The 24,149-nt window shown below is 42.1% G+C and overlaps 1 protein-coding gene across 3 annotated transcripts in view; it reads left to right on the top strand.

Moving 5' to 3' along the window:
- The first annotated feature begins 5,896 nt into the window (after positions 1-5,896).
- The window catches only part of GPAT3 (glycerol-3-phosphate acyltransferase 3), a 62,344-nt gene continuing 44,091 nt past the window's right edge, over positions 5,897-24,149 (top strand). Inside the window, exons 1-3 of one of the 3 annotated variants that reach the window (XM_058722015.1) lie at positions 5,897-6,211; positions 6,363-6,640; positions 14,460-14,526. In XM_058722015.1, the coding sequence (XP_058577998.1) occupies positions 6,500-6,640; positions 14,460-14,526 (208 nt within the window). In that variant the 5' untranslated portion in view covers positions 5,897-6,211; positions 6,363-6,499. The remainder of the gene's footprint in view (positions 6,212-6,362; positions 6,641-14,459; positions 14,527-24,149) is intronic. The other 2 variants (XM_058722013.1, XM_058722012.1) reach the window with 2 other exon arrangements.

The following is a 24,149-nucleotide window of genomic DNA, read 5'->3' as shown; positions in this document are numbered from 1 at the left end:
CTTGACAGCTTCTTCTGTATGTGCCCTGAAAGGAACCCTAACCTGACCCATGGGCCAATATGTCTGAAAAGCAAACCTAGAGCCTCATTCTGTGAGTGACTGAATTGCAACATGAAAGCTATGGCATTGATTGGGAACAAACAGGATCCTGAAAACTGAAAAGTGGATATATGGGCATATTTGACAAAGCCAGGACACATTGAGCCCTTAAATTCTGCTGAGTCATCTTTGCCAGAGGAAGCAGTTTTCTACCTCTGCCTGAAGAACTCAGTCCTCCTTTGCCTGAAAGACCTGTAATGGCCTCCCCTGAGGTACTTGCCTTGAAAGACAATGATGACTCTCCATCACTCTTGGCTTCTAGACCTGTAACTACACTCAAGTCTTAGCAGCCCTGGAAGGTAAAGTACAAAGTATATGCCATGAGGAAATGTGCTATACTCCAAAAGAACTTCATGAGTTTTAAAACTTAGATGGGCAGAAATCTGTGGACTATGTGTGGGAATGGATATTAAGGGTGTAAGAGTATGGCGGAAGGAATATAAATATAAGGAATTTATATTTATATAAGGAATATAAGGAAGGATTATAAGAGTATGGATCAGGTGAAATCTATTGAAATGAGCCCGCTAAGCAGAAATTACAGATTTGGTGTTTCAGCTCAAGGGGTCAGAAAGGACTCTAACAGTATGATTGGTGGCTTGAAACATGAATCCAAAGATGGTCTCCATGAAAGAAGTTGAAAAGGCAGAACTACCTTGGTGTAGTATGAGGAAAGTATCCAAAGGCTTAGGGAGACTGGAATGTTAGAGCGGATTTGTCATGTAAGGTCACTCATCTTAGGAAGATCCAAAGATGTACCCCTCACTTCAACTGGGAGAAATAAATTTGTGAAAGTGGTCCCCAGCATTCTCAAAGAGGTTGGTGGTTGCTTTTCTCTGTAGGTTAGAATTTACAGTGGGAACTGGGGTCCATAAGTGTAATGGGGATCATGGGACACTAGGAACACAGGGGCTGCACTTAATTGCCACAGATGGTGAGTATGATGACTATAGTGGGAGCAAAATCAGAGTAGTTATCAGAATAGTTTGAATCTAGTAAACCTCTGGTGTTGACCAGTTGACCAAAAAAAAAAAAAAAACAAAAACAAAAAAAACAAAAATGAAAACAAAAAAACAAAAAAAACCAGATGGGCTTTCTACTGGATTCTCACTTGTATTCTGTAGAAGTGGAAGATGTTCTAGGTTTAGTCAATAGAAGTCTACTTTGAATCACAGAGAGATAATCTTAGTCCCTCAATGAATTCCTCAACTTGAGCCAGATTACAGACCCTGAATCACTTCAAAGAAGGGGAGACTGAGTCCTCTTAAAGACCGACAAGTGTTAAACTGTTCATCTGTCTTCCCCCAAAAGACCTATGGCCACTTATCAGGGTGATTGTCCATTGAAAAAAGGGTAGTAATCAGACTCCCAGGGAATACTGGAGGCTGTTTCTGAATTGACACTAACTCCTGGAGACCTAGAACATTACTTTGGTTTATCAGTGAAACTAGGAGTTTATGGAGGTCAGGTGAATGATGGAGTTTTAGGGCAGGTCCATCAAACAGTGAGCCCAATAAGTCCTCAAATCCATCCTGTGGGTATTTCCCCAGTTTTGAAATGCATAATTGCAATAGAATACTCAGCAACTGGTGGGATCCCCATGTTGGATCCCTAACCTATGAAGTGAGGGATTTGGATGAGAGATCAGAAGAGGGGTGTGGGGTGGGAGTTGGACAGGGATATTGGTGGGGGGCACAGGGAGGGGGAACTGTGATGTGATCAAAGACCCAGAGAAGAAGCAACCCTGCAGAAACCAGAGGAAGATGAGAAAGTTTTGTTAGAACATAATGGGAGTTAAAGTTAGAGTGCTTCAAGAACTAGCCAAAGATATTTGAACTTTGTGACCATTAGGGTCACACTGCTGGCATTGACTAACAGTGTGCCATGAAATAAAATTCTGTGCAGGTGGAGGAGTGGATAACAGAGGGCAGGGAGTAATACAGAAGAAGGAAAAAATCCCTGACAGGAAACAGTTTACAGTGGGACAATAAAGCAAATACATGAATCAAGGCAGGAGATGATGAAGGCCCAAGAAAGGTGTGAAATCTGAGAAAAGAGAAGTCTCATACTGACTGGAGATGAGAAATACAAAACTTGTCTGTTTAATAAAATGCTTCAGCAATCTGCTTCATCCCCAGGTTTCTCTGTTCTATCCTACCTCTTATATTAAACCAATGTTCATCATTTGGCTTCAACTATGGCATCTTATTTGCTGTAGGCATCTATTCATGAGAGTATTGACAATTGGTCAAAGTTTTTTAGCATAAACTCCTCTGTTCACATTATCCATTTGCTGTCAAAGCAAGGGTATAAAGAAGATGCAAAATCACAAAAGGAGTTCTTAGATAAGGGCCAGCTCTTCAGAATCAATTCTTTTTTTTCTTTAATATATATGTATTTTTAAATTTTATTTGAGAGAGAGAGAGAGAGAGAGAGCGAGCTGACCCTGGGATCATGACCAGAGCTGAAGTCAAGAGTTGGATGCTCAACCAACTGAGCCACACAGGTGCCCCCAGAATCAGTTCTTTTTTGTGTTGGATCCCAAAGACTTACCTGAACCCTTGCAATCTTTTATTATCTGTCAAATGTGAAACTCATCCTTTGTCTATACTCTAAGGGCTTGCCACTCAAGTGTGGTCCGAGGCCAACAACATTACCATCACCTAGGAACACACTGAAATGCAGCATCTCAGGCCCCATCCCAACCCTACTGACTAAGAACCTACATTTTAACAAGAGCCCCAGGGATTTCTACCCACATTAACAGGTGAGAAAATCTGAATGAGATGGCAATCCCTTTTCTTCATCCACCAGCACAATTTCATTTGGCCTCCGTTGTTGACAAGGGGTCAAGCATGGACACGACAGTGATTTTTGTCAAAGAATCTAATATTTTAGAACTGGGAAGGCTCTTAGAAATTATGTAAAGGAAACCATGTGATTTACCATTCAAGCCAGGATATTTTTGAGAGTAAGAGGAAGCATTATTAAAATATGTGCCAGGACAAAAGGTGAAAAAGGATTGTCCTGAAAAACCTCATTATTGAGCATTTTACTATTGGCTAAATTTTAAAAATACAATCTCAAATCCCAATACCAACCTCTCCAAATGGGTGTCATTATCCCCAGTTTACAGAGATGATAAGTGTCATGAATTGAAGTGTAGCCTCCCCAAAGACATACCCAAGTCCTAACCTGTGAATGTGACCTTATTTAGAAAGAAGGTCTTTGCCGATTGAGTATAATTACATGAAGTATCTCGGAGATGAGATCACCCTGGATTAGGGTGGGGTCCTAAATCCAGGATGACAAGTGTCTTTATCACAGAGGAGAAGGCAAGAAGAGATTTAGGAAGAAGGCCATGTGTAGACAGAGGCTATGAGTGTAGTCGTGCTGCCACAAACCAGCAAATGCTGGGAGCCACCAGAAGCTAGAGGAAATGAGGAAAGATCATCCCCTAGAGCCAGTGGAAGGAGCTTGGCCCTTCAGACACCTTCGCTTCAGACTTCTGGCCTCCAAGACTGAGAAAATAAATTTTTATTGTTTTAAATCACTAAGTCTGTGATCATTTGTTAAGGCAGGCTCAGGAAACGAATGGAGTAAGTGAAGGAGTCCTAAATGCATGAAAGGGAGAAGGGTCCTACTTAGGTTTTATTGAAAGCGACTCAAGGGCTGCAGGAGAGGGGAGAGGTGAGGTGAGTGCGAGGAAGGGAGTGAAAGGGAACGTTGGAACCATTCACCCATTCTTCCCTTCTCTCCTTCTCCTCATCACTTGCAAAGGCGAGCCTATCTTGGCTCTTGTGTGTTTTAGGCAAGAAAACAATGGAGAGCTTTTGCACTTGCACCAACTTGCCATCTGATCTCTGCACAGAGCTTTGTGGTTAAAAAAGTAGTTTCAGGCTCATAATCATGTTTGACCCTAAAAATGATCCATTTTACTGATGAGAAAGCGGAAACACAGAAGGACACTCAACCTAAAACTACAAATCCCATGTTATTATGATTCGACCATGCCGTTGGGGGACAGTAATTCCTCCACAATAGTGAAAAAAAAAAAAACAAACCCAAGAACAAAAAACCCAAACCAGTTCATGGAGTTTGGTCATGAGCAGCAGAAATTATTAGGGATTGAAGGCAGTCAGCACCTGTGTGTGGGTGGGTAGAAAAAGCCATCCTTACACTGAGTTGCCTGCACTGGGACTTTGTTGGGTAAACTTTGGTATAAACATTCAGCATTCCTTAGTCACCTTCCTTGGAGGAAATATAAGGAGAGTAAGGATTTTGCCTGGAGTGTTAAATGAGTTAATAGAATCTTTGTTAAATGAGTTAATAGAATATATTTTTGAGACACACACACACACACACACACACACACACACACACACACACACACAAAGTATGAGTGGGGTAGAGGCAGAGAGAGAGAGAGACATACACACAGAATGGAAGGCAGGCTCCAGGTTCTGAGCTGTCAGCACAGAGCCCCCCCCCCCCCCCCCCCCATTATGGGGCTTGAACTCACTAACCATGAGATCATGACCTGAGCCCAAGTCGATGCTCAATCGACTGAGCCACCCAGGCACCTCAGAATAATCTTTGAGGTTTTATGCTAAATATATGTTTATTTTCAGCAAGGACTCTGGACAGATTTTGGCAATTGTGTCTTCCTTGTTTTTGAAAACTGGCAGAACATACAGAGAAGCCAAGCCCCTAAAACTTCTTTATTCATAACTTGGTTCTCATGACCAAATCATAATTTTTTTTTTCTTTCTTAGCTGGGGAGGAGGTTGTGATACACACCTGGCAGAAGGTGCAGAGGGCAAACATTTACATTCTTTGGTTTGGGGCTTCTCTGCATCTTTCTGCACCCCACTTCCTCCACACCCTAGGCAAGGGCAGCTCTCTTTACAGTATTTGCTATCAATACTGCTTCAATTCAGTTCGCTTGCCCTCCCAGTTTTTCCAGCTTGAAATAACACCTGAAAGAGACCCGTCTGTAGGAGACTTTGGTCTCATTCGGTAATGATCTGGAAGCCCTGGGCAGCCTGATTTTCTGTCTCCTACAGTCTGGACATCCCATCTCAGGTTCGTTCTTAAAAACAGAGTAGGTCCCCAAGAGACATGAGCTGCAGTGAAGCAAACAGCCACATAGGGTTTTGCCCTTCATTGTTCCAGTAAGGGCTAGCAAGGCGGCTGTACGGAGGGGAACAGAACGCCCAGGAGGCGCGCGTCAGCGTGGTGAAGATTTGAGCCGGCCTGGCATTTTTCTGCAGCTTCTGTGCGCTCAGGGTGTTGGGTGAACGGTTGGGCAAACTGGTTGGAATCTTCCCCCAGGAAGAGAGGGACCCCCCAGCCCAAGGATTCCTGTGCCAGGGAGATGGCGGCTGAGTGGAGTAGGAGACTCGTGGAGAGAGCTTTCCCCTCTCCCGGGGAGCAAGAGAGAGCCGCACAGCCGCTCAGTGGAGAGGGCAGAGAGGCGTGGGAGACCTGCAAAAGCGGCACAAAACGCGGCTCAGCGGCGCTCTGTGCCTTTCCCTCTTCTTGAAAGCTCTTCTAAAGAGGTTGTTTTACAACCACACAAACGTGACCTTCTCAAGAGTCCCGGGTGCGTCAGTAGTTCATTCTGGAGGTGAAGAAATGCGAACATTTTGCAGAAAACTCTGCTCCCTAAAGGACCTTGGCTAGGCGTGCTGGGGGAGGCGGGGCGCGGGGAAGAAGGGAGGCCTCCCGGGAGGCTGCGGCGCTGGCGGTGCAGATTCCCGCCTGGAAGCTCCCCGTTGGGTGGCGGGGGAGGTGGGGCGCGGGCAGGGCGCAGAAATAGGGCGCCGGGCGCGGAAGCGCAGCCTGCCTCCGGCACGGTGCTCGGCCTGGGGCCCTTTCCGCACGGCTGTGGAAGTGACCGGTGTGCAGTGGTGCGGTGCGCCCGCAGGGATCCGCGCTCGGGGAGGGCCTCCGGGAGGGCCTCCGTGAGTCAGCCGTTGAGTCGTCGTAATCGCCACCCAGAGGAAATTAGGCACAAGGGTGGGGCGCGTTCCCGACTGCTCTGTCCTGCCCGCGCCGCCGTGTCACTTCGCTCACCCCCCAGCTCCCGTCCTCTGGCCGGCACGACCAGGTCTGTGCCCGCTGCTGTGGTTTCGGCGCTGGCCTGGGCCTCCAGCGGAGAAAGAGTTAACCGGCCGGGCCGGGAGGAGCCCGAAAGGGAAGGAAGGAAATTGCCGTCGTTCTGAAAGTTTTTTCCTTCCTTTTTTTTTCTTTCCCCGCAGAGGTGAGTGCCAGGAGGCGGCGGCTCTGACTCTCCGGAGCCCGGCTCCGCGCCTCCGCTCCCGGAGCTGCTGCCCCACTGCCTGGGGACAGGGACAGCTGTCTCCCGTGGACTCCTTCGGAGAGGGTGCGCCGAGCCATGGAGGGCGCAGAGCTGGCCGGGAAGATCCTTTCCACCTGGCTGACGCTGGTGATCTGCCTCATCCTCCTGCCTTCGGCCTTCGGGGTGTCTTTGGGCATCTCTGAGATGTACATGAAGATCTTGGTGAAAACTTTAGAGGTGAGTGCCGGGGGGGGGGGGGGGGGGAAGGCGGCGCCCCAGCACCGTTTGAGGGCTTTAGGGAGAGAGAACTTGGGGCAGTGGTGGCCGCTAGTAGAGCTGTTGAGAGCCGAGTTGATGCGAGGGGACCAGTTCCGAAGGTCAGCGGTCCCGAGGGCTGTGCGTTTCAGTTTATCCCCCTCAGTAGCGCCCAGACAGCATCCTGGCTACTCCTTCAGAGTGAAGGGATCCGGGCTGAGACCATGGGACCACTGTGTTGTTCCCCTAGTTGAATGCAGAGCCATCCTCACCCACTGCTACTGTTGTTGTTGTTGTTGTTGTTGTTGTTATTATTACTGATTAGAATAACAGTGCAGCCGTCTTTTCTATCATCGATTCTTTTACATCCATGATGTAGTGCCCTTGTCCCTTCACTCTCCTTAGTTTTTACAGCCCCAGGTTTCAGAGGTCCTTTTCGTGTACTAAGGCATGCTGTCCAGAAAGGCATCCTGTTCTAGTTTATGTTCAAGATAAGAAAGCAATTGCGGGGCGGTAGTGAGAAATCTGATTATGTTTTAATGGAGTCGTGGAAATTTTATCTAACCAAAAGCACTTGAAATGTCATCGTAAGTTTATATTCTTTGATCTCTGTTCTCTCTACACTCCTGTTTCCAAATTCTGCTAAGAAAGCTGGTAAGTTAGATGGACGTGAGCCTGGTAGGGAACAGCAGCTCACCCTTACACAAAGCTTAATTAAATTACACAGGGCTTTTCCATTTGCTCTTTCATCAGACGCTCCCCAAAGCCTTGGAAGGTAGGGAGGGCCAATGTTATCCCCCTTTTACAGGCAAGGAAACTGAGACTTAGAGCTAAGTTCAGCGGTTTGCTTGAGTTAAGTGGAGACAGGAGTCTTAACTGAGGAGAGGACTTGTGGTCTAGTGATTTAGGAGGATGGACTGTAGATACAGGTTTGCTTAGATTTGGTTCCAAAATCCCAGTTCTGCTTCTCAATATGTGACCTCAGGGAAGTCACCTACTTCTTGTGCTTCCTTTTCCTCATCTGTAAAATAGGAATAACAATTTAACACCTATTTGCATAGGGTTGTTTAACTGACCTAACACGTCAAGCATTTTAGAAAGGTGCCTGTGGGGTGTTAGGTGCTATATCAATGTTTGCTGCTATTAAAAGAATATTATTATTATTTAGACTCTAGCATCCTGGTTTCTCTAACTTCTCTGGTACCTTCTAATATGGGTTCTCATTTTTCTGCCCTTCTTTTCCGTCTACCCCCAGAACTTGGCTTTATTTGCTCTTCTCCCTCAGTGAATAGGGTGGCTCCCAGATACACATCTGTAAACTGCTAATCTCCCACCTGGAGATTACCTGCTAATCTCTCACCTACTAAACTCCTGAGACTCTCTTCTACCTGCTAATCTCCTGTTTTGCCCCAGATTTTTGTTGCACTTTCTTTCTCGTGGTTATTTTTCTATCTAGTCTTTGAAGTCATATTTGATTCTTCATCCTCAGCTCTCATGGGTTCAAAGGTCTTTTGTTTTTGCTTGGGAGATATTGCAGTTTTGAACCTTTCGTATTGACTTCACGCTCCGAACTTGGTCACACTGTGCTGTGAACTTCTCAGGCTGCCTCTTACTGCTAGATCTTCTTCAAATACTTTCCCCATAGCAGATGATCCTCTTTGGCTGGTGTTCAGAACTCTTTCTCAGAACTCTGAAATGGTTGAATTGTTCTCCCATACAGCAGTGTCTTTTGGAGTTTATACCCCAAGTGACATTGGAGTGAAGGTAAATTGCACACGCTGGTTTTCAGCGGCTGACTCCTGTTGGTCTTGCTTTAATAATTCAATGTATGACTGAAGAGTTGTCAAGGAGAGAGGCCAGCTAGTTGCTGTCAACCTGGCAAATAACTTCTATACTTGGAAGGGATATATCCAGCTTAGAGTCTGACCATCAATTAGGTGGGGCCTCAAGTTTTAATTTTTGTCCATCTAGAGTTGAAGAGACTTTTCAGAGATACACTGCTTGGTTAGTGGGAGATAGACCACTTAGCTTGGAAACCAGGTAGATGGCAGCATAAGGAACTTCCGTTTTTGCTGAGAGTAAGCTTTTGGGTCAGAGTGATGCTTGGCATATATGCAATTAGAATGGAGATTCATTTTGTGGGCCAGCTCTGACACAGAGCTCGGAGTGCCTGTGGTTGGGAGCCTCTGGGCTCATCAGGAAGGAGCTGTGATCCCATAGTGACGTCTGCTTTAGGCACAGGGGAGGGAAATGGTGACCCAGGGTTTCTCATCCTTCAGCCAGAACAGCCTTAGATGTTTCAAAGACATTTCTGTTAGGCGGCGGGTAGTATAGCGAATTGCTTTTCCTGACCGTAGGGATAATTCCCTTAAAACTTGTGCTGTTTGCTTAGTATTAGGACATCTTTAGGTCTGGACAAATGCTGTCTTTTTGTAGATTCTATGCAAAGCCCACTCATTGCACTTTGTTTTCAACGGATTTGGTTGTATCTTTCTCTGAACCAGTGATTTTCAAGGGGTATATAATCATTTCTAAGGAGTATAGATGGCATTATTACAACTTTATATTGGGAAAATTGTTTTTAGCAATTCAAACTATGAAAAGTAAAACTTTTGGGTGGGGATGTGTAGAGGGTAGTCCATCTGGATTGTAGGGTGGTGTATCAGAAATTCTGGAGGGTGCGTGTGTGAAGTTTTCATGTATATTAAATAGGAGCATGGATTTAATGCTGTTTTCAACCGCAGAGTATGGATTAAGTGCTGTTTTCAACCACAGAAATCGATGGGGGTAAGGGGGGGTGAGGATTGCTATTTGTTGGCCTAAGGCTCATGATTAGAGGGAAATAAAGTCTGGGAAGAGAGTATAAGCATTGGTGGAGAAGAAGGTAGGGCAATGGTATGTAAATTATCTAATCTAACCAGGTAATACAGTCAATGGACAGATAATAAATGTCTACGGGGCTAATTTTTCCCTCAGCTTTTGAGAAATAAGATGGAAGGATAAACAGATTCCTCCAAATTTCTGGCCTTGTGACCTTGGGCAGGTCACTTAACATCTCACCCTTAGTTTCTACCGGGGGGTATAGGAGAATGCCTCCGAGAGTTACTGTACCGTGTGCATGAAATGAGGAGAGGTCAGGGAAAGCACGATACACAGTAGGTGCTCAAATCTCAGTGGAGTTTGAATGGAAACACTCTTTGGTCTTGTTTTTATTTTTTGTTTGTCTTTGCTCCTATGTGGCTTGAGATTTAACCCATCTTCAGATCTTTAATGAGTTAGCATCCATACTCAGAGCAGACTATTCTTGCCTTTTATTTTATTTTATTAAAAATATATTTTTTTAAGTAGGCTTTCTGCCTACTCGACCTGAAGATTGAGAGTTGCATGCTCTATACACTGAGCTAGCCAGTCACCCTACCTTTTGTCTTAATTATTTTTCTTCTCCTTTATACTTTCCTCCATCCACCAATTAGCTTTTCATCTTTTCAAAAGACATGTCAATAAATGTCACGTAGGATGGTTTATAACACCTCTGTTAATATGATATTCAGGTGTTATTCCTGGTGTTAGAAATACAATAAATGTGCTAGAAGGCCATGGCTGTTTATGACAGAAAGTAATAATAAAGAAAAGCTACCAAGGCATTGTGTTTAAATGCACAACTCTCTGACATAGTCTTATATTACTCCCACTGATAGATTGGGGAATGGAGGTTCAGAGAGTTAATTTGTCCAGATAGTGGCATACAGCTGTTCGTAGTAGAATTAGGATTTTAATTTGAATCTAGAGCCTGAGTTCTTGCTCTGCCAAGATGACAGATTTGTCAAGCAAACTGTTTTATTAGGCTACAGACAGTGGCCTGCTGTTAGCTGCATAAACCTAATATTTTGAATTTTTATGTAATTGTATACATTTTCATCCTCTCCTTTTCTCTTTTTAGTTAATCTTTAGTTTCTCTTTTTAGTTAATCTTTAAATGTCTTTTTAGTGTGAAAACTAAAAGTTGTAATTGTCTAGATGACAGTATCATTTTTGCAAGCTTTTGATCTAAGCTTTAAAACTCAGACTTAACCTGTTTTTCTTTTTTTGGTGAATTAGAGACAGCTACCTTTTGCTCCCCAGGAGGAGTTTTAAAACTGAGTAGAGTGAGAACCTGATTTGAAGGCAGTGTCTTTCAACCTTTCTTTGTAGGGAGAAGTGAGATGGGAGTAGCCATGGGGATTAGAAACTACTATCATACTTCAGCATCATCCTGTGGGCAAGAGGCAGATGTGTTTTGAGATAACCACTATAAGAGGTTGAGGTTGGGAACCTCTGAAGAGATATTCCAACCTCTGTCTTCGGGTTTACTTGATCATTTGGCATGGTGGAAGTGGAGTAGCTGTTTTGTGGGAAATGCACTGGGTGGTTTGCGAAAAAGTGATCATTTTGGAAGCTAAATAAATTGTGGGGCGTGAAGTGGGAGGAGGAAGCCAGTGTTTTCTACTTTGAGGCCTACTGGGTGGTGGTCAATGGAAAGATTATCTTCCTTACTCTTTTATCTTGGTATTGTCCCTGGTTTAGGGATGATGAAATTGGGGTCCCAAGAGGTGACAACCTTTCATCTGAGCAGAGTGCAGCCAGGAGCACACAACTGCGATTCGTATGCATATGTGTCTGGCTGCAAAGCGTTAGCGCTTTTCACTTTCGCTGGAGAGTAAGCCCAAAGAAGAAAATAGTTTTCTAGTGCAAATTTCCTTTGACATTAAATGACTTCTTCCACCTGAAAATTTGTGACTGCATTTTGTAGGACAGACCTTTGGCGTGACCATTTCAGGAGAGGTTATGCATTCTGATACTTGTGACAGAACATGGAGCTCTTTGTAGTACATCATGCTGTATGAAGCACGCCCCTGTATTCGTTCGCTCTGGAGGCCATAACAAAGTACCACAGACTGGGGGGCTTAAACAACAGAAATTTATTTTCTCACAGTTCTGGAGGCTTGAAGTTCAAAATGAAACTGTTGTTCGCAGGTTTGGTTTCTTCTGAGGCCTCCCTCTCTCCTTGACTTGCAGATGGCCTGCGTTCTGTGTCCTCATATGACCTTTCCTCTCTGTGTGCAAATCCCTGGTGTCTGTGTGTTCAAATTTCCTCTTCTTATGAGGACACCAATCATATTGGAGTACGGCCCACCCTAAAGGCCTCATTTTTTAACTTTGTCACCTTTTTTAAAAGGTCCTATCTCAAAATACAGCCATATTCTGAGATACCGGGGAGTTAGGGCTTCAACATACAAATTTTGGGGGAGACACAAAATCAGCCCATAACAGCCTCAAAATATCAATATTTTCCATAAAATAAGCATGGAATAATTGTCTTAATCTAAGGAAATTATCATTTATATAAAATATAAAATCATATTGCTACTTATAAATGATAACAGGTGCTAAAGCTTTAAAGTGGAAAAACTATGGAAATAGACCTTTCCTTCTATTGAGAAGACATGGGAGGTATATCTAGAGTTTGAGAACTCCTACGCCAAATCAGCAAGGGAAAAGGCTGCAATCAGATTAAGATTGAGTCTGATTATCATTTGTGACTTGCCACTTGAAGCCCAGAAGATTAAGTCTCTATTTATAGGCTGTTCTCTAAGCACAAATAGCATGTTCCTACTTGGCTCTTTGGGATGTTGTGCAGGGGTCCTGACGTAGTCAGATCATGCCCTACTTCATGACCTTCAGGTATAGGTTTTAGGTCATTTAGTCTCTATCCGTCATTTTCTTATTGATTTGAATTTTTAAAAATTTGTTTAATTCCTTGTGAGCCTAGAAATACCTGTTTTTTGCCACTAGGTTTTTGATAAATTCTTTTTGCTCCTTCAAGGGCACTTAAGTCCTAATTATAACGATCACAATGCCTTTCACCTCTAATTTCACCCTTCCTCCTCCCACTCCCCCGTCACCTTTGACAATGTTAGCTTCTGGAATTGTAATCACCATTGTAATCATTTAAATAATATTTTATTTGTTCCCTTTCTAAAGTAGAAAAATAGTCATAGGGATTTTCCAGGATGCCGTCAACAAAGTTAGTTCATTTGTGGTTTTTGAACTATTGTTAATGGTTGATAATTTTGGAAATGCGTAAAAAAGCGCATAAAGAAGCAAATAACAAGTCACATCTTGGTGTATTTCTTTATACTTCCATGTACATTCAAAACAAAATGAGAATTGGGATGCCTGGATGGCTCAGTTGGTTGTGTCCAGCTTCGGCTCAGGTTATGATCCCACAGCTCGTGGGTTTAAGCCCCACAATGGGATCTGTGCTGACAGCTCAGAGCCTGGATCCTGCTTCAGATTCTGTGTCTTTGGCTCTCTCTGCCCCTCCCCCGCTCATACTCTGTGTGTGTGTGTGTGTGTGTGTGTGTGTGTGTGTGTCTCAAAAATAAACAAACATTAAAAAAAAATTTTTTTAAATGGGAATTGATTTTCCCCGTTCTTAAATTCTCACAGATGTGTGGTTCCTCATATTCATAACATTTTCCCTGTCCATCCCCACAGAAGCAAGTGACAGGTCGGCAGGTGGTTTCCTTTGTAGCAATTTCACTAATTCCTTTCCGGCTCCCCACGTCTTTTTTTTTTTTTTTTAATATTTATTTACTTAGGGAGAGTGTGCAAGCAGGGGAGGGGCAGAAAGAGAAAGAGAGAGAGAATCCCAAGCAGGCTCCCTGCTGTCAGTGTGGAGCCTAATGTGTGGCTCAAATCCACATACTGTGAGATCGTGACTAGAGCTGGAACCCAGAGCCACCCAGGCACCCTATCCAGCTCTCCAAGTCTATTTTAAAAAAGAAAATTTTTTTTAACGTTTATTTATTTTTGAGACAGAGACAGACAGAGCATGAACGGGGGAGGGGCAGAGAGAGAGGGAGGCACAGAATCTGAAACAGGCTCCAGGCTCTGAGCAGTCAGCACAGAGCCCGATGCGGGGCTCGAACTCACGGACCGCGAGATCATGACTTGAGCCGGAGTCGGCCACTCAACCGACTGAGCCATCCAGGCACCCCAAGCTCTCCAAATCTTAAGCCTATTTCTGACATAGGCAATTAGGTCTGTTTGAATGTGTCTTGCCCCTGAATGCCTAATTTGTTATGAAAATATAGTTATTTTTTGGGCCCCATCTTTCAATTAATCCTCATAGCATCCATATGGGATAGGAACTATTATCTTCATTTTACCGATGCGGAAATGGAGGCCCAGAGGGATTAAGTAACTTTAAACTTAGTCTTTTTAATTTTTTTTAACGTTTATTTATTTTTGAGAGAGAGAGAGAGAGAGAGAGAGAACGAGCAGGGGAAGGGCAGAGAGAGAGGGAGACACAGAATCCGAAGCAGCTTCAGGCTCTGAGCTGTCAGCACAGAGCCCGATACGGGGTTCGAACCCGTGAGATCATGACTTGAGCCAAAGTTGGACGCTTAACCGACTGAACCACCCAGGCACCCCTGAACTCAGTGTTGATACCATAACCTGAGCTCTTGCCTGACATGCTTCATGACTCTTTCAAGGAGTAGTTTATTGGGGTACCAGGTGTGTGTGAGGGGTTTAAATAGGGTTTATATAGGGTAAATAGGGCATGATCAGTAACTAATATAAAAGAGTATACTTGAGACTTTGAATATTGCTACTTCTGAGATTTACTGAGGTATCTCTTTAATTCAGATAGTCCTGGGCATAATGTTTAATTTCACTTCTGTATAAGCATGGTTTGAGTATTTTACATTGTGTCTATGGAACAGTTTAAATTAACAACACTACTTATTTTTGAACAGTGGGCCACAATACGCATTGAAAAGGGAGTCTCAAAGGAGTCGGTCCTTAAAAACTCAGCTTCTGTTGGTAAGTCTCCTTTTTCAGTTATGATGGCTAACATATCCACACTGTAAAAATTTACATCTACCGAATTTGAACTTGAAATATGCAGAGAGCAGTGCATTCTATAGGCCTAGGATCAGTCATAATTTTGTTCTTTATGCAAAATAGCAGTTGCCTGAGTTTTGAATGAGTTTTCACTGGAAAGGTGGTAATAATGTGCTAGTTCGTCTATGTGTTCTTACTTCTAAAGGCATACATTTGAAGATGTCTGCCTATAGTTTTCAAGATGCAGTCAGTGTTTTGAAAAAATAATGCTAATTGGACTCCTTTGGAGTTAAACCTATTTTTGAGGTTTTATTAGCACTGTAGTCTAACTTGCGGTTCTCAAAAATGTTCCTCAAAATACCCTTTCCTGCTAACGACTGATTGATAATACATGAAATAAATAATAACGGTCCCATGAAATAAGTTTGGGAATCACCACATGCTATACCTTACTTTTGGAAATTAATATTATACAGTAACAAAGGCTCAGAAATGTCCTACAGTAAAGAAACCTGTTTAATTTTTGTTAGAAGTGAGCTGACAAGTCAGCTGAGCTCACTCGTGTATCCATTACTGCTTTGCTTTTGTTCCAACAAACCTTTTCACTTTTGGGGTAAGAATTTTAAGAATTGGTTAAGACACGGGGGATCATAGGAGAGTAGAATTCTATGGAAAGGATGACTACGAAATTAGGAACTTGATTTAATTAAAAGACTAAGCCTTTGTGTATTTTTCAAAAATAATGTGCAAACAATTTTGTGCCTATCTAATTTAGGATAAAAGATGACCAAAGTGTTAAGCACTTCACTAGAAGGAACTTATCTTCCAGAGGCTTGTCTAGGAGAAACTGTAGAAATGGTATACCACAGTGCATTTTGGAAATAAAGTATTTGAATGAAAACATTGGCTCATTTTGTGTAAATGGATTGTTATGTTCAAATGATTGAAGCAGCTAGTAGACCTTCAAGGTGTATACTTGGACACCAAGTATTATCATCAGTAACATTTTACCAAAATTAGATATTTTCGGTGCTACACAATCCCCTTTTTATTGCCAGGTACCTTCTCTTGGACATAGCAGATCTACTAATATTTTATGTTTCTGGGTACATTTAAAAATGTACGTTATGATTACGTACTCCTTATGATTTAAGGAGACAACAAACTTTATTGCTGGTTTTTCTGTTGTACTTGGTGAGACTTTGGGCTGTCACTGATTTTTTGTTGTTGTTGTTAGTTTATTTATTTTGAGAGAGAGAGAGCAGGGGAGGGGCAGAGAGAGAGGGAGAGACAGAATGCCAAGCAGGCTCCAGGCTGCCAGTGTGGAGCCCAATGTGGGGCTTGAACTTAAGAACTGTGAGATCATGACCCGAGCCGAGGTCAAGAATCAGATGTTAATCGACTGAGCCAGCCAGGCACCCCTGGGCTGTTACTGATCTTGAGTGAAATTCTGTAGAGCCCTAGAGATTGGGGTATTGGTGGTGCATGTGTTGGGCCATGAATTTAAAAGGGCACAAGGTGTTTCAATTTGGTAGGTTAAGAGGATTAAAATCTCTAGGTGAGGGTTTCCTTAGCACTTTTTAGCCTAAATAGAAATGAATATTGTCACTTGTTGAATTTTTTTTTTTTTTTTTTGTCACACATCTGTCTTTTCCATGGTACCACCAGGAAAGAATAGAAGCGAACAAGAGGAGAAAACAGAAATCATAATGGCTTAGAGTATGGCTGAAGACTACCTAATTTTCTTCTTTCATTCAGAGTAGCCGTCTTTCCTTTTAGCCATGAAATTGGGAGTGACTGTTGCAGTTATGAGCATTTGATATCTGTAAGGTTGGTGGGGAATCCAAAGATGATGAAGATAAGGTTCCTGTGGGGAGACAGGTATCTGACTGGTCACTGTGATAAATGCTAAAGTAGGTGTATAAGCAAAGGACAATGTGGGATTTAATTTAGGCTCTGATATATCCTGCTTTCGTCTCTGTTAATCCCACAAGTGTGCATGGTATGCACCTCCATTCCCATTCTGATTTACATCCTGCTTGGGTAGCCCTGTTAGAGGGTGTGTGCCCTATTGACACATCCTGCTGTTTGGAGTCAGCAAGAGGTAATATCTTAATCCTAGATAGACTGGCCAAGGGTGATGAAACACACACACTGAGCACTTGTGTGCCTGGCTGGTGCAATCTTCTGCCTTCGGAGCATCATGTCTCTGTACTGCAGCCAACAGTAGCCCGAGTCAGCGTTGAGTCGGTCAAAGTTGAGGCAAGGGTCACAGGCAGACCAAGGGCCCCAAGAGTGCGGATGTGATGTCTGAATGATATAGTGCTGATGACAGGTTTACGAAACTGAGAGGGAGAGAATTGCTAAACAGGGAAAATAGTTATGTTTATTTTCTGCACCCAAAATTCACTCTGCTGCTCTTTTACTTAATGAAGCACATTTAAAAAAAAATGTTTATTTTTGAGAGAGGGCCAGGGAGAAGGGGGCAGAGAGAGAGGGAAACCGGGAATCTGAAGCAGGCTCTGCACTGTCTGCACAGAGCCTGATGCAGCGCTCGAACTCATGAACCATGAGCTCCTGACCTGAGCCAAAGTCGAGGCTTAACCGACTGAGCTGTCCAGGTGCCCCGAAGCACATTTTTGGAAATACTTTTTAAGTCTCTCTTTCCAGTGAGACCCCTTTTTCAGTGTATTTCTCCTGTGCCTTTTTAGTAAGACAGCTAAAAGCTGAACCTAGAGAAATACTACCTTTGTGGTTAAATAATCCTCTTCTGTCTTTAGCCATATTCTGCTGTATCTTCTGTTAAACATCTGTCTTATTTATTGATGGAGCTTCAGATATGATCATGAGCAAGAGCTCTTTAAGAAGCTCTGTTATTGCACCTTCTTCCAGTTTTAAGGACTTTTCCTCATTGTTAATACAACCATGAAGGTAAATATCCCCCCCCCCCCCCCCCCCTTCAAGTAACTGTGTTATTCTGAGCATCCTGACTCAGTGGAGAATGTAGAAGTCCCCTCTACCCTAGTTTTTGTTTCCTGAGGGCTCATATGCTGGGGAGGCTAAAACAAGAGACAAGAAGGCTATTGGGTCCTTTGCTTCTCTGCATCAGCTGTGCTTTATCTCTCTAGCCTTAGGACAAATGCATCTTCTCGGACCCAGGTACATGGTCTGATGGAGATAGTATCAACTTTTATTTTACTTTGTTGTAAATAGTGCAAAGGACCATCGACTATTAATAAGAGCCACCAACCTTGGGTGCCTGGGTGGCTCAGTCATTAAGCATCTGACTTCAGCTCAGGTCATGATCTCACGGTTTGTGAGTTTGAGTCCCACAGTGGGTGAGCTTGAGCCTGGCTTGGGTTGATCATGAGCCCTGCTTTTCTCTCTCTCTCTCTCTCTCTCTCTCTGCCCTAGGTGCAATTCTCTTTCTCTCTGTCCCCCTCTCACTTGCACATCCCCCCTCTCTGTCAAAACAAACAAACAAAAAAAAACCCACCCCAAATAAAACAATGAAACTGTAGTTTTATGCTATATTTATTAAAAAAAAAAAAAAAGCCCCCAACCTCACCCTTGGGTGCCTAACTGATTTGGAAGACTTCTTGTGCAATAGATTTCAAATAGTAATTAGGATTGCACTTGTAACCATTGTGATTCATTATGCCATTTTCATGACTCAAGATGAATTCCACTGTACATTGCATTATATTACTAGGACATTTTGAACAATTACCCACCATAGGTCAACAGGCAGGATGAAAGGCCCGAATTTGCCCTTGGCCTGGAGTGTCTCAAACAAAACCAATAAATAGAGGCAATGGTTCAGTCATTTTGGCACTGTTTTCCAGAATGTGGCGCTGGCCTGACTTAGCGTTATCTGCATGCCAGATGCATGCCACCTCCTCAGTCCTCCCCTTTGCCCCACTTCAGGAGGCATCACACACAGGGATCTGTGGTCACATGGCCTGTTGTTAGTGAAGCCCCGTGCTGAATTTCTCTCCTGCCCTGTGCGTCTTACCCCCAGAGCCCATCTCTTCCTCCACCCAAACACACACAAAGGACAAAATGCTGTGGAGAAACTTCTCATGTTATACCTATTCAGAGAGAATTCAGGCTGCTTAACATTTCCACTGATTTTACTCTTGGAATTCTTTCTGTGAGACTTGATCAACCATGGTGATGCTGGTACAATATAGGTCACATCAATATTGTGAATTTAATAAATTCACAAGATAAAGATATTGTAAATTCAATAAAGATTTTTATTTACTATATTTATCTTTATTGTAATTTATAATAAAGATATTATAAATTCAATACCTTGAATTTATAGAAAATGTGGGATAATATTCTGTGACAGAAATTTGAGTATCATTTTCTATACTCATTTTTGCTTCGGGCAGGCTGTTTTTGATAGGCTGTTTACATCAACTAATTGTCAACTAGTATTGTCTTGGTATAAACTCCCTGAGTACAAGTCCTCAAGGATATAGAGTATAATGCATTTAAAGGGGTTATCTTGCTGATAAAATATTGGAACTTGTCTAGCTACTTGTAGAGAGAAAAATAATCCATTTATGGGATATGGAAGGATTATAGCATGAGATTTTTCCTTATCACAGCCAAATGCTTTTATTAGTCTGCCTCTATTCATAAATCTTGTGCCTGATGGTGGTGATGAAGATGATGATAATTTTCAAACATACACAAAGGTAGAGAAATAGTATATTGAAGCCAATATAGGCAATATTTGTCAAGATTTTGCCACACCTAATTCATCTATGCCTTCTTACTTTCTGCTAAAATATTCAATGCAGTATAAAATTTCATATCCTTTCATGCATTTTTAAATTAAAAATTTTTTTAAATGTTTATTTTTGAGAAAGAAAGACAGCATGAGCAAGGGAGGGCAGAGAAAGAGGGAGACACAGAATCTGAGCTCTCAGCACAGAGCCTGATGCGGGACTTGTACCCACAAAACACACGATCATGACCTGGGCTGAAGTCCCGTGCTTAACCGACTGAGCCACCCAGGCACCCCTTTTCATGTGTTTTTAAAAAAGGATTAAAGAATAATCAGTGCTATTGTCCCTTTAATTCAAACCTAATTTTTTAATATCATCTAATATACAGTCCATATATAAATTCCCCTAACAGTTGCAAAATGTTTTTATAATTGATTTATTTGAATTGAGATTCAGTCATGGCCCACGAACTTGTTTGTTTATTTATTTATTGATATGGCTTATTGGACAGATGGAGTATAATTTTTGTTCTTGGAACAAAATAGCAGTTCTTAATAGCAGGTGATTCTGAAAAATTTCGCTTGCATACCTTGCATTTTTATCCTCAGAGCTTAATATAGCTCTGTGGAAGACAAGGTTTAATTCTTTTGCTTGTTTATTTGTTTGTAAACCGTCAGATTAGTCCTCTGTATTTCTTTTTTTTTTTTTTTTTTTTTTTTCCAACGTTTTTTATTTATTTTTGGGACAGAGAGAGACAGAGCATGAACGGGGGAGGGTCAGAGAGAGGGAGATACAGAATCGGAAACAGGCTCCAGGCTCCGAGCCATCAGCCCAGAGCCTGACGCGGGGCTTGAACTCACGGACCGCGAGATCGTGACCTGGCTGAAGTCGGACGCTTAACCGACTGCGCCACCCAGGCGCCCCAGTCCTCTGTATTTCTAAGCAATATAATGAAATTTAATCAACCACTTAGGAGAGCAATTTGGCACAGCTGAAGACCCATTACACGGTAGCCCCTTAATTCCACTTTTCCTAAGATATCAAACCCACCCAAACTCTCAGCATGTATGTATTAGGAGACATGCATCAAATGGATACCAATAGTGAAACTAGGGCAACAATCCTGTCACTCATCAGGAGGAGAATTAATATGTGAGCTAGTTCAAATGAACCAACTGGATTTACATGAAGAGAACAAAGTATGTACATCTTAATGTTAAGCGAAAATAAAATGTATGGTGTAACATTTATTTAAAATTATTACTATACGCAGATACCATATAATTATGTAGATATATGTAGATAAGTGTAAAATATATGTGGAAATGAAATGTACTATAGGTTAGTGTTTATCTTCTAGGAGGGAGGAGAAAAGGTGGGCAGATGGGCTTTAACTGTATCTCTAATTGTTTTCTTTAAAGAATATCTGAAGGGACGCCTGGGTGGCTCACTCGGTTGAGCGTCCGACTTCAGCTCAGGTCATGATCATGGGGTTCATGAGTTCAAGCCCCACATCAGGCTCACCACTGTCAGTGCAGAGCTCGCTTTGGATTCTCTGTCCCCCTCTTTCTGTCTCTCCCCTGCGTGCTCTCTTTTAAAAATAAATAAACATTAAGAAAAATTTACCTTCCTTAAACAAAAAAAAGAATACCTGAAGCAAATATGACAATAAGTCTCTTTTTTCTTTGTTGAACTCAAAAATTTTTTGTTAAACTTATATTTTAAGCATAAAAATTTAAAAAACCCAACCAATAAGATATTAAGAATATTAAGAATTGCTCAACTAGAGTCTTTAGTCTGATGGGTGGAAGTAGTTTTATAATAGAAAATAAAAATTTGTCTCAGGGGTGTGATTGATGGTTACCTACCTGCTCCAAAGTACATCTTCATTCAGTCTGTCCAATGCTTGGAGTTGTTGACATTTAAACCAATGGGAATCGAAATATATTACCTTTTGGAGCTGGGATTCTCAGCCTCAGCACTACTGGCATTTTGGGTTGAATAATCCTTTGTCATGGGAGTAAATGCATTGTAAGATGCTTAGCAGTATCCCTGGTCTCTACCCACTAGATGATAGTAGTGTACCCCCTAATGTGACAACCAGTGTGTCTCCAGACACTGACAAATGTCCCCAGGGGGCAAAGTCCTCTCCTGTCTCCTAACCTCTGTCCTCTCCTTTGCAAAGCACTGCTCTTAGAGAATAATGTGTTTTTCTATTGGTACCCAATATCATTAGCATAATTTATCTTAGTTTTCTAACAAATAGGCCCTTGAGTGAGCAGAACTTGATTTCCAGTTTTTGGTGGTGTGGCTGGTGTGGGGAAGGACAGAAAGTGAGGTAAGGCACGTGAACAACAGGGTGAGCAGAGAACACTGGATAGTGGGAGAGGAAGCTTGCTCCTTAAGGAAAGGTAGAAGTGAGACAAGGGACTCTTTCTGCAAACTTTGCCTCATAATCTGATGAAAATATGCTGTTTTGGAGGGAGCTTTATTTTAGAATGGATTGGAGACTTGTGTACAACTATGTACTCTAACCTCCGGAAAGGAGATGACTTAACATTTAATTCTGGCCAACCGTGAGTAAGCAGGAAGGAGTGGTTCTGGCAGGAAAGAAAGTAAAAAGTCAGATCAGACTAATGGCTTTCATTGCATTGTAAAGTGATGGGTGGGAGGAGAGTGATATAAGCCCTAAATCACAGAAAGGAAGGCTCCTAACTTAAGAAAGCAGTTAGGAAGCTCATAAAACATACTCTCTTATTTTGCAGATTGTTTTCTTGTCACGTAGCAGGAACAAAGTAGGTGACGTGCCCTGTGTCCAATCCCTATTTTCTATGAAATGAGTTTTGCTTTTAAACACAAATTTAAAAGCAGGTTTTAAATCTTTCTATCCCCAGCACTGTTTAGCTGTTGGCCATCTTGTTGGTGCTTTGGCTCTCTTAGTCCTAAACTCCTCAGCGGATTGGGAGAGTACCTGCATCTCAGAATTGTGGAGGTTTGAAAAAGTCAGATGAGAATGAGACTCAGGGATTCTTTGAGAGTGAGAAGATAGCTGGATCAGGTGACTGGATAGTCAACTTGAGAAGACATTCTCTGTTTAGAGAAGTTCTCTGTGACATTGGGAGGAGCAGACATCTCATCAGGTACCTATCAAATCTAAAATCCAGCTTGTCACTCTAGAAGTGTTCCCCAAACTAATCTCCCCACCTAACACACCCCCCAGAGAAAACCCTAGTCAAAACTACAAAGCTTCTCCATTTTGTTTCTACTTTATAGACAAAATCCTGTCAATAATAATAAGAATCACCACCATTTATTAAACAATGGCTCCATTGTGCAAAATTATTTACATGAGGGAGGTCTTGGTAATTCTCTCTTAACTGATGAGAAAACAATGGGTGAAGGAGGTCAAGTGACTCCTTCAGATCATTTAAGTAGTCAGGGCAGACTGAAAAGAAAGCCCAATTTGTCTTTCCTATTCAGAATCGCTTGCCACAACTCCCTGCCTAAACTATACCTTCCTTACCTGCTCCTCTGGTCAATCCATGCCTTCTCATTCTCCCTTGGAAGGTTGAGGTAACTCTTCCACAAATGGAAACTCCCTGCTGAAAGTTGGCTTCGTCGCATCTTAGGAAACGCATAACATTTCAATTTCAAATCATCAACAGAATTTTTAAAGAAATGAAATCTATTAAGAACATTTAGAATTATAATAAAAGATACTATACATAAATGCCAAGCCATAATGTTGACATTATAATTGATTTGATGGCTTATTTGACAATGAAGTTTTATAGATGCTTCTCTGTTGTGGGATTTCTTGTTTAATCAAACGAGTTATGTCCAAATCAACAAAGTTAATGGGGTCCATCAGCCAAGAAGAGATGGGTTAACAGTATACTGAATGGGATGTTAAAATGTTAGTTAAACTGAAACTCTGCCTGTTAATTCTAAATGCCTGTTAGTTTCTCTGCAGTGTTGACTGAGAATTGATTACAACAATGTCCATACTTCCCTCCATTTATACTTCAAAACAGTTGTAAACACGTGGTTAATTTCATGACTAGCATTTATATCTGGGGGTTAAAATCTTCCTCTTTTATCATTAGCATTGGTTATTTTGTAAGTTTCTAGGGAACTACTGGGGTATATAATGGTGAAAAAGGGAGTTGATTTTCTCATCTGCTTTTCTCAGGAGAACAAAAATTTGTCTCCAGTACTTGTAGCTTAGTACTTCTAGTCTTGATTACTTGTAGCTTTGTACTTCTAGTCTTGATAACTGAGAGACACTAACAGGAAAGTACTCTAAATTTAATAAGGGCCAACTTTTTCTATTACAGATATATAAGCCATATAGAAAACAGGAAAATAGAAGGTACCTTTACTTCAGTAAAGCTTTTGATTGTATCCTATTCCAAATAACAGGGTTGACAAATCCACTCTATCTGTTACCCCTCCCACGGCCCTGGAAGACATCTCTATCTCTGGTTGATGAAGTCTTTGCCACTGAACCACCGGGTAGCCTCCTTAGCACAACCCTGCAGACACGCCCTCACTTCTCACTGATTCGGAGTTGGTCTGTGTCGGCTGATGAAACAGTTGAAACAAGTTGAAACCTTGTTACCACTCCATCTGGAGAATAAATGGAGTTTCTCACACTGTGTAGCAAAGGATCACTAACTAAAAGGAGGAGAACCTCTTGAGTACTTGGGCTTTGGCATAGATTTGGTTGTATTGTTCAAGGGGTTGTATTGAAAGTGCAGTATCATTGACCGAATGCTCTTAGTTGGGTTTTAAATTACCTAGGAAACCGAATAGAATTTAAAGTAATCTTTTTAAAAATTTTATTTATTTCAATTCAAG

This window comes from Neofelis nebulosa, chromosome 3 (assembly GCF_028018385.1).
Source record: "Neofelis nebulosa isolate mNeoNeb1 chromosome 3, mNeoNeb1.pri, whole genome shotgun sequence".
Taxonomy (NCBI): Eukaryota; Metazoa; Chordata; class Mammalia; order Carnivora; family Felidae; genus Neofelis; species Neofelis nebulosa.
Note: the sequence above shows the minus strand (reverse complement) of the source record. Positions and strands in the feature narration are given on the sequence as shown.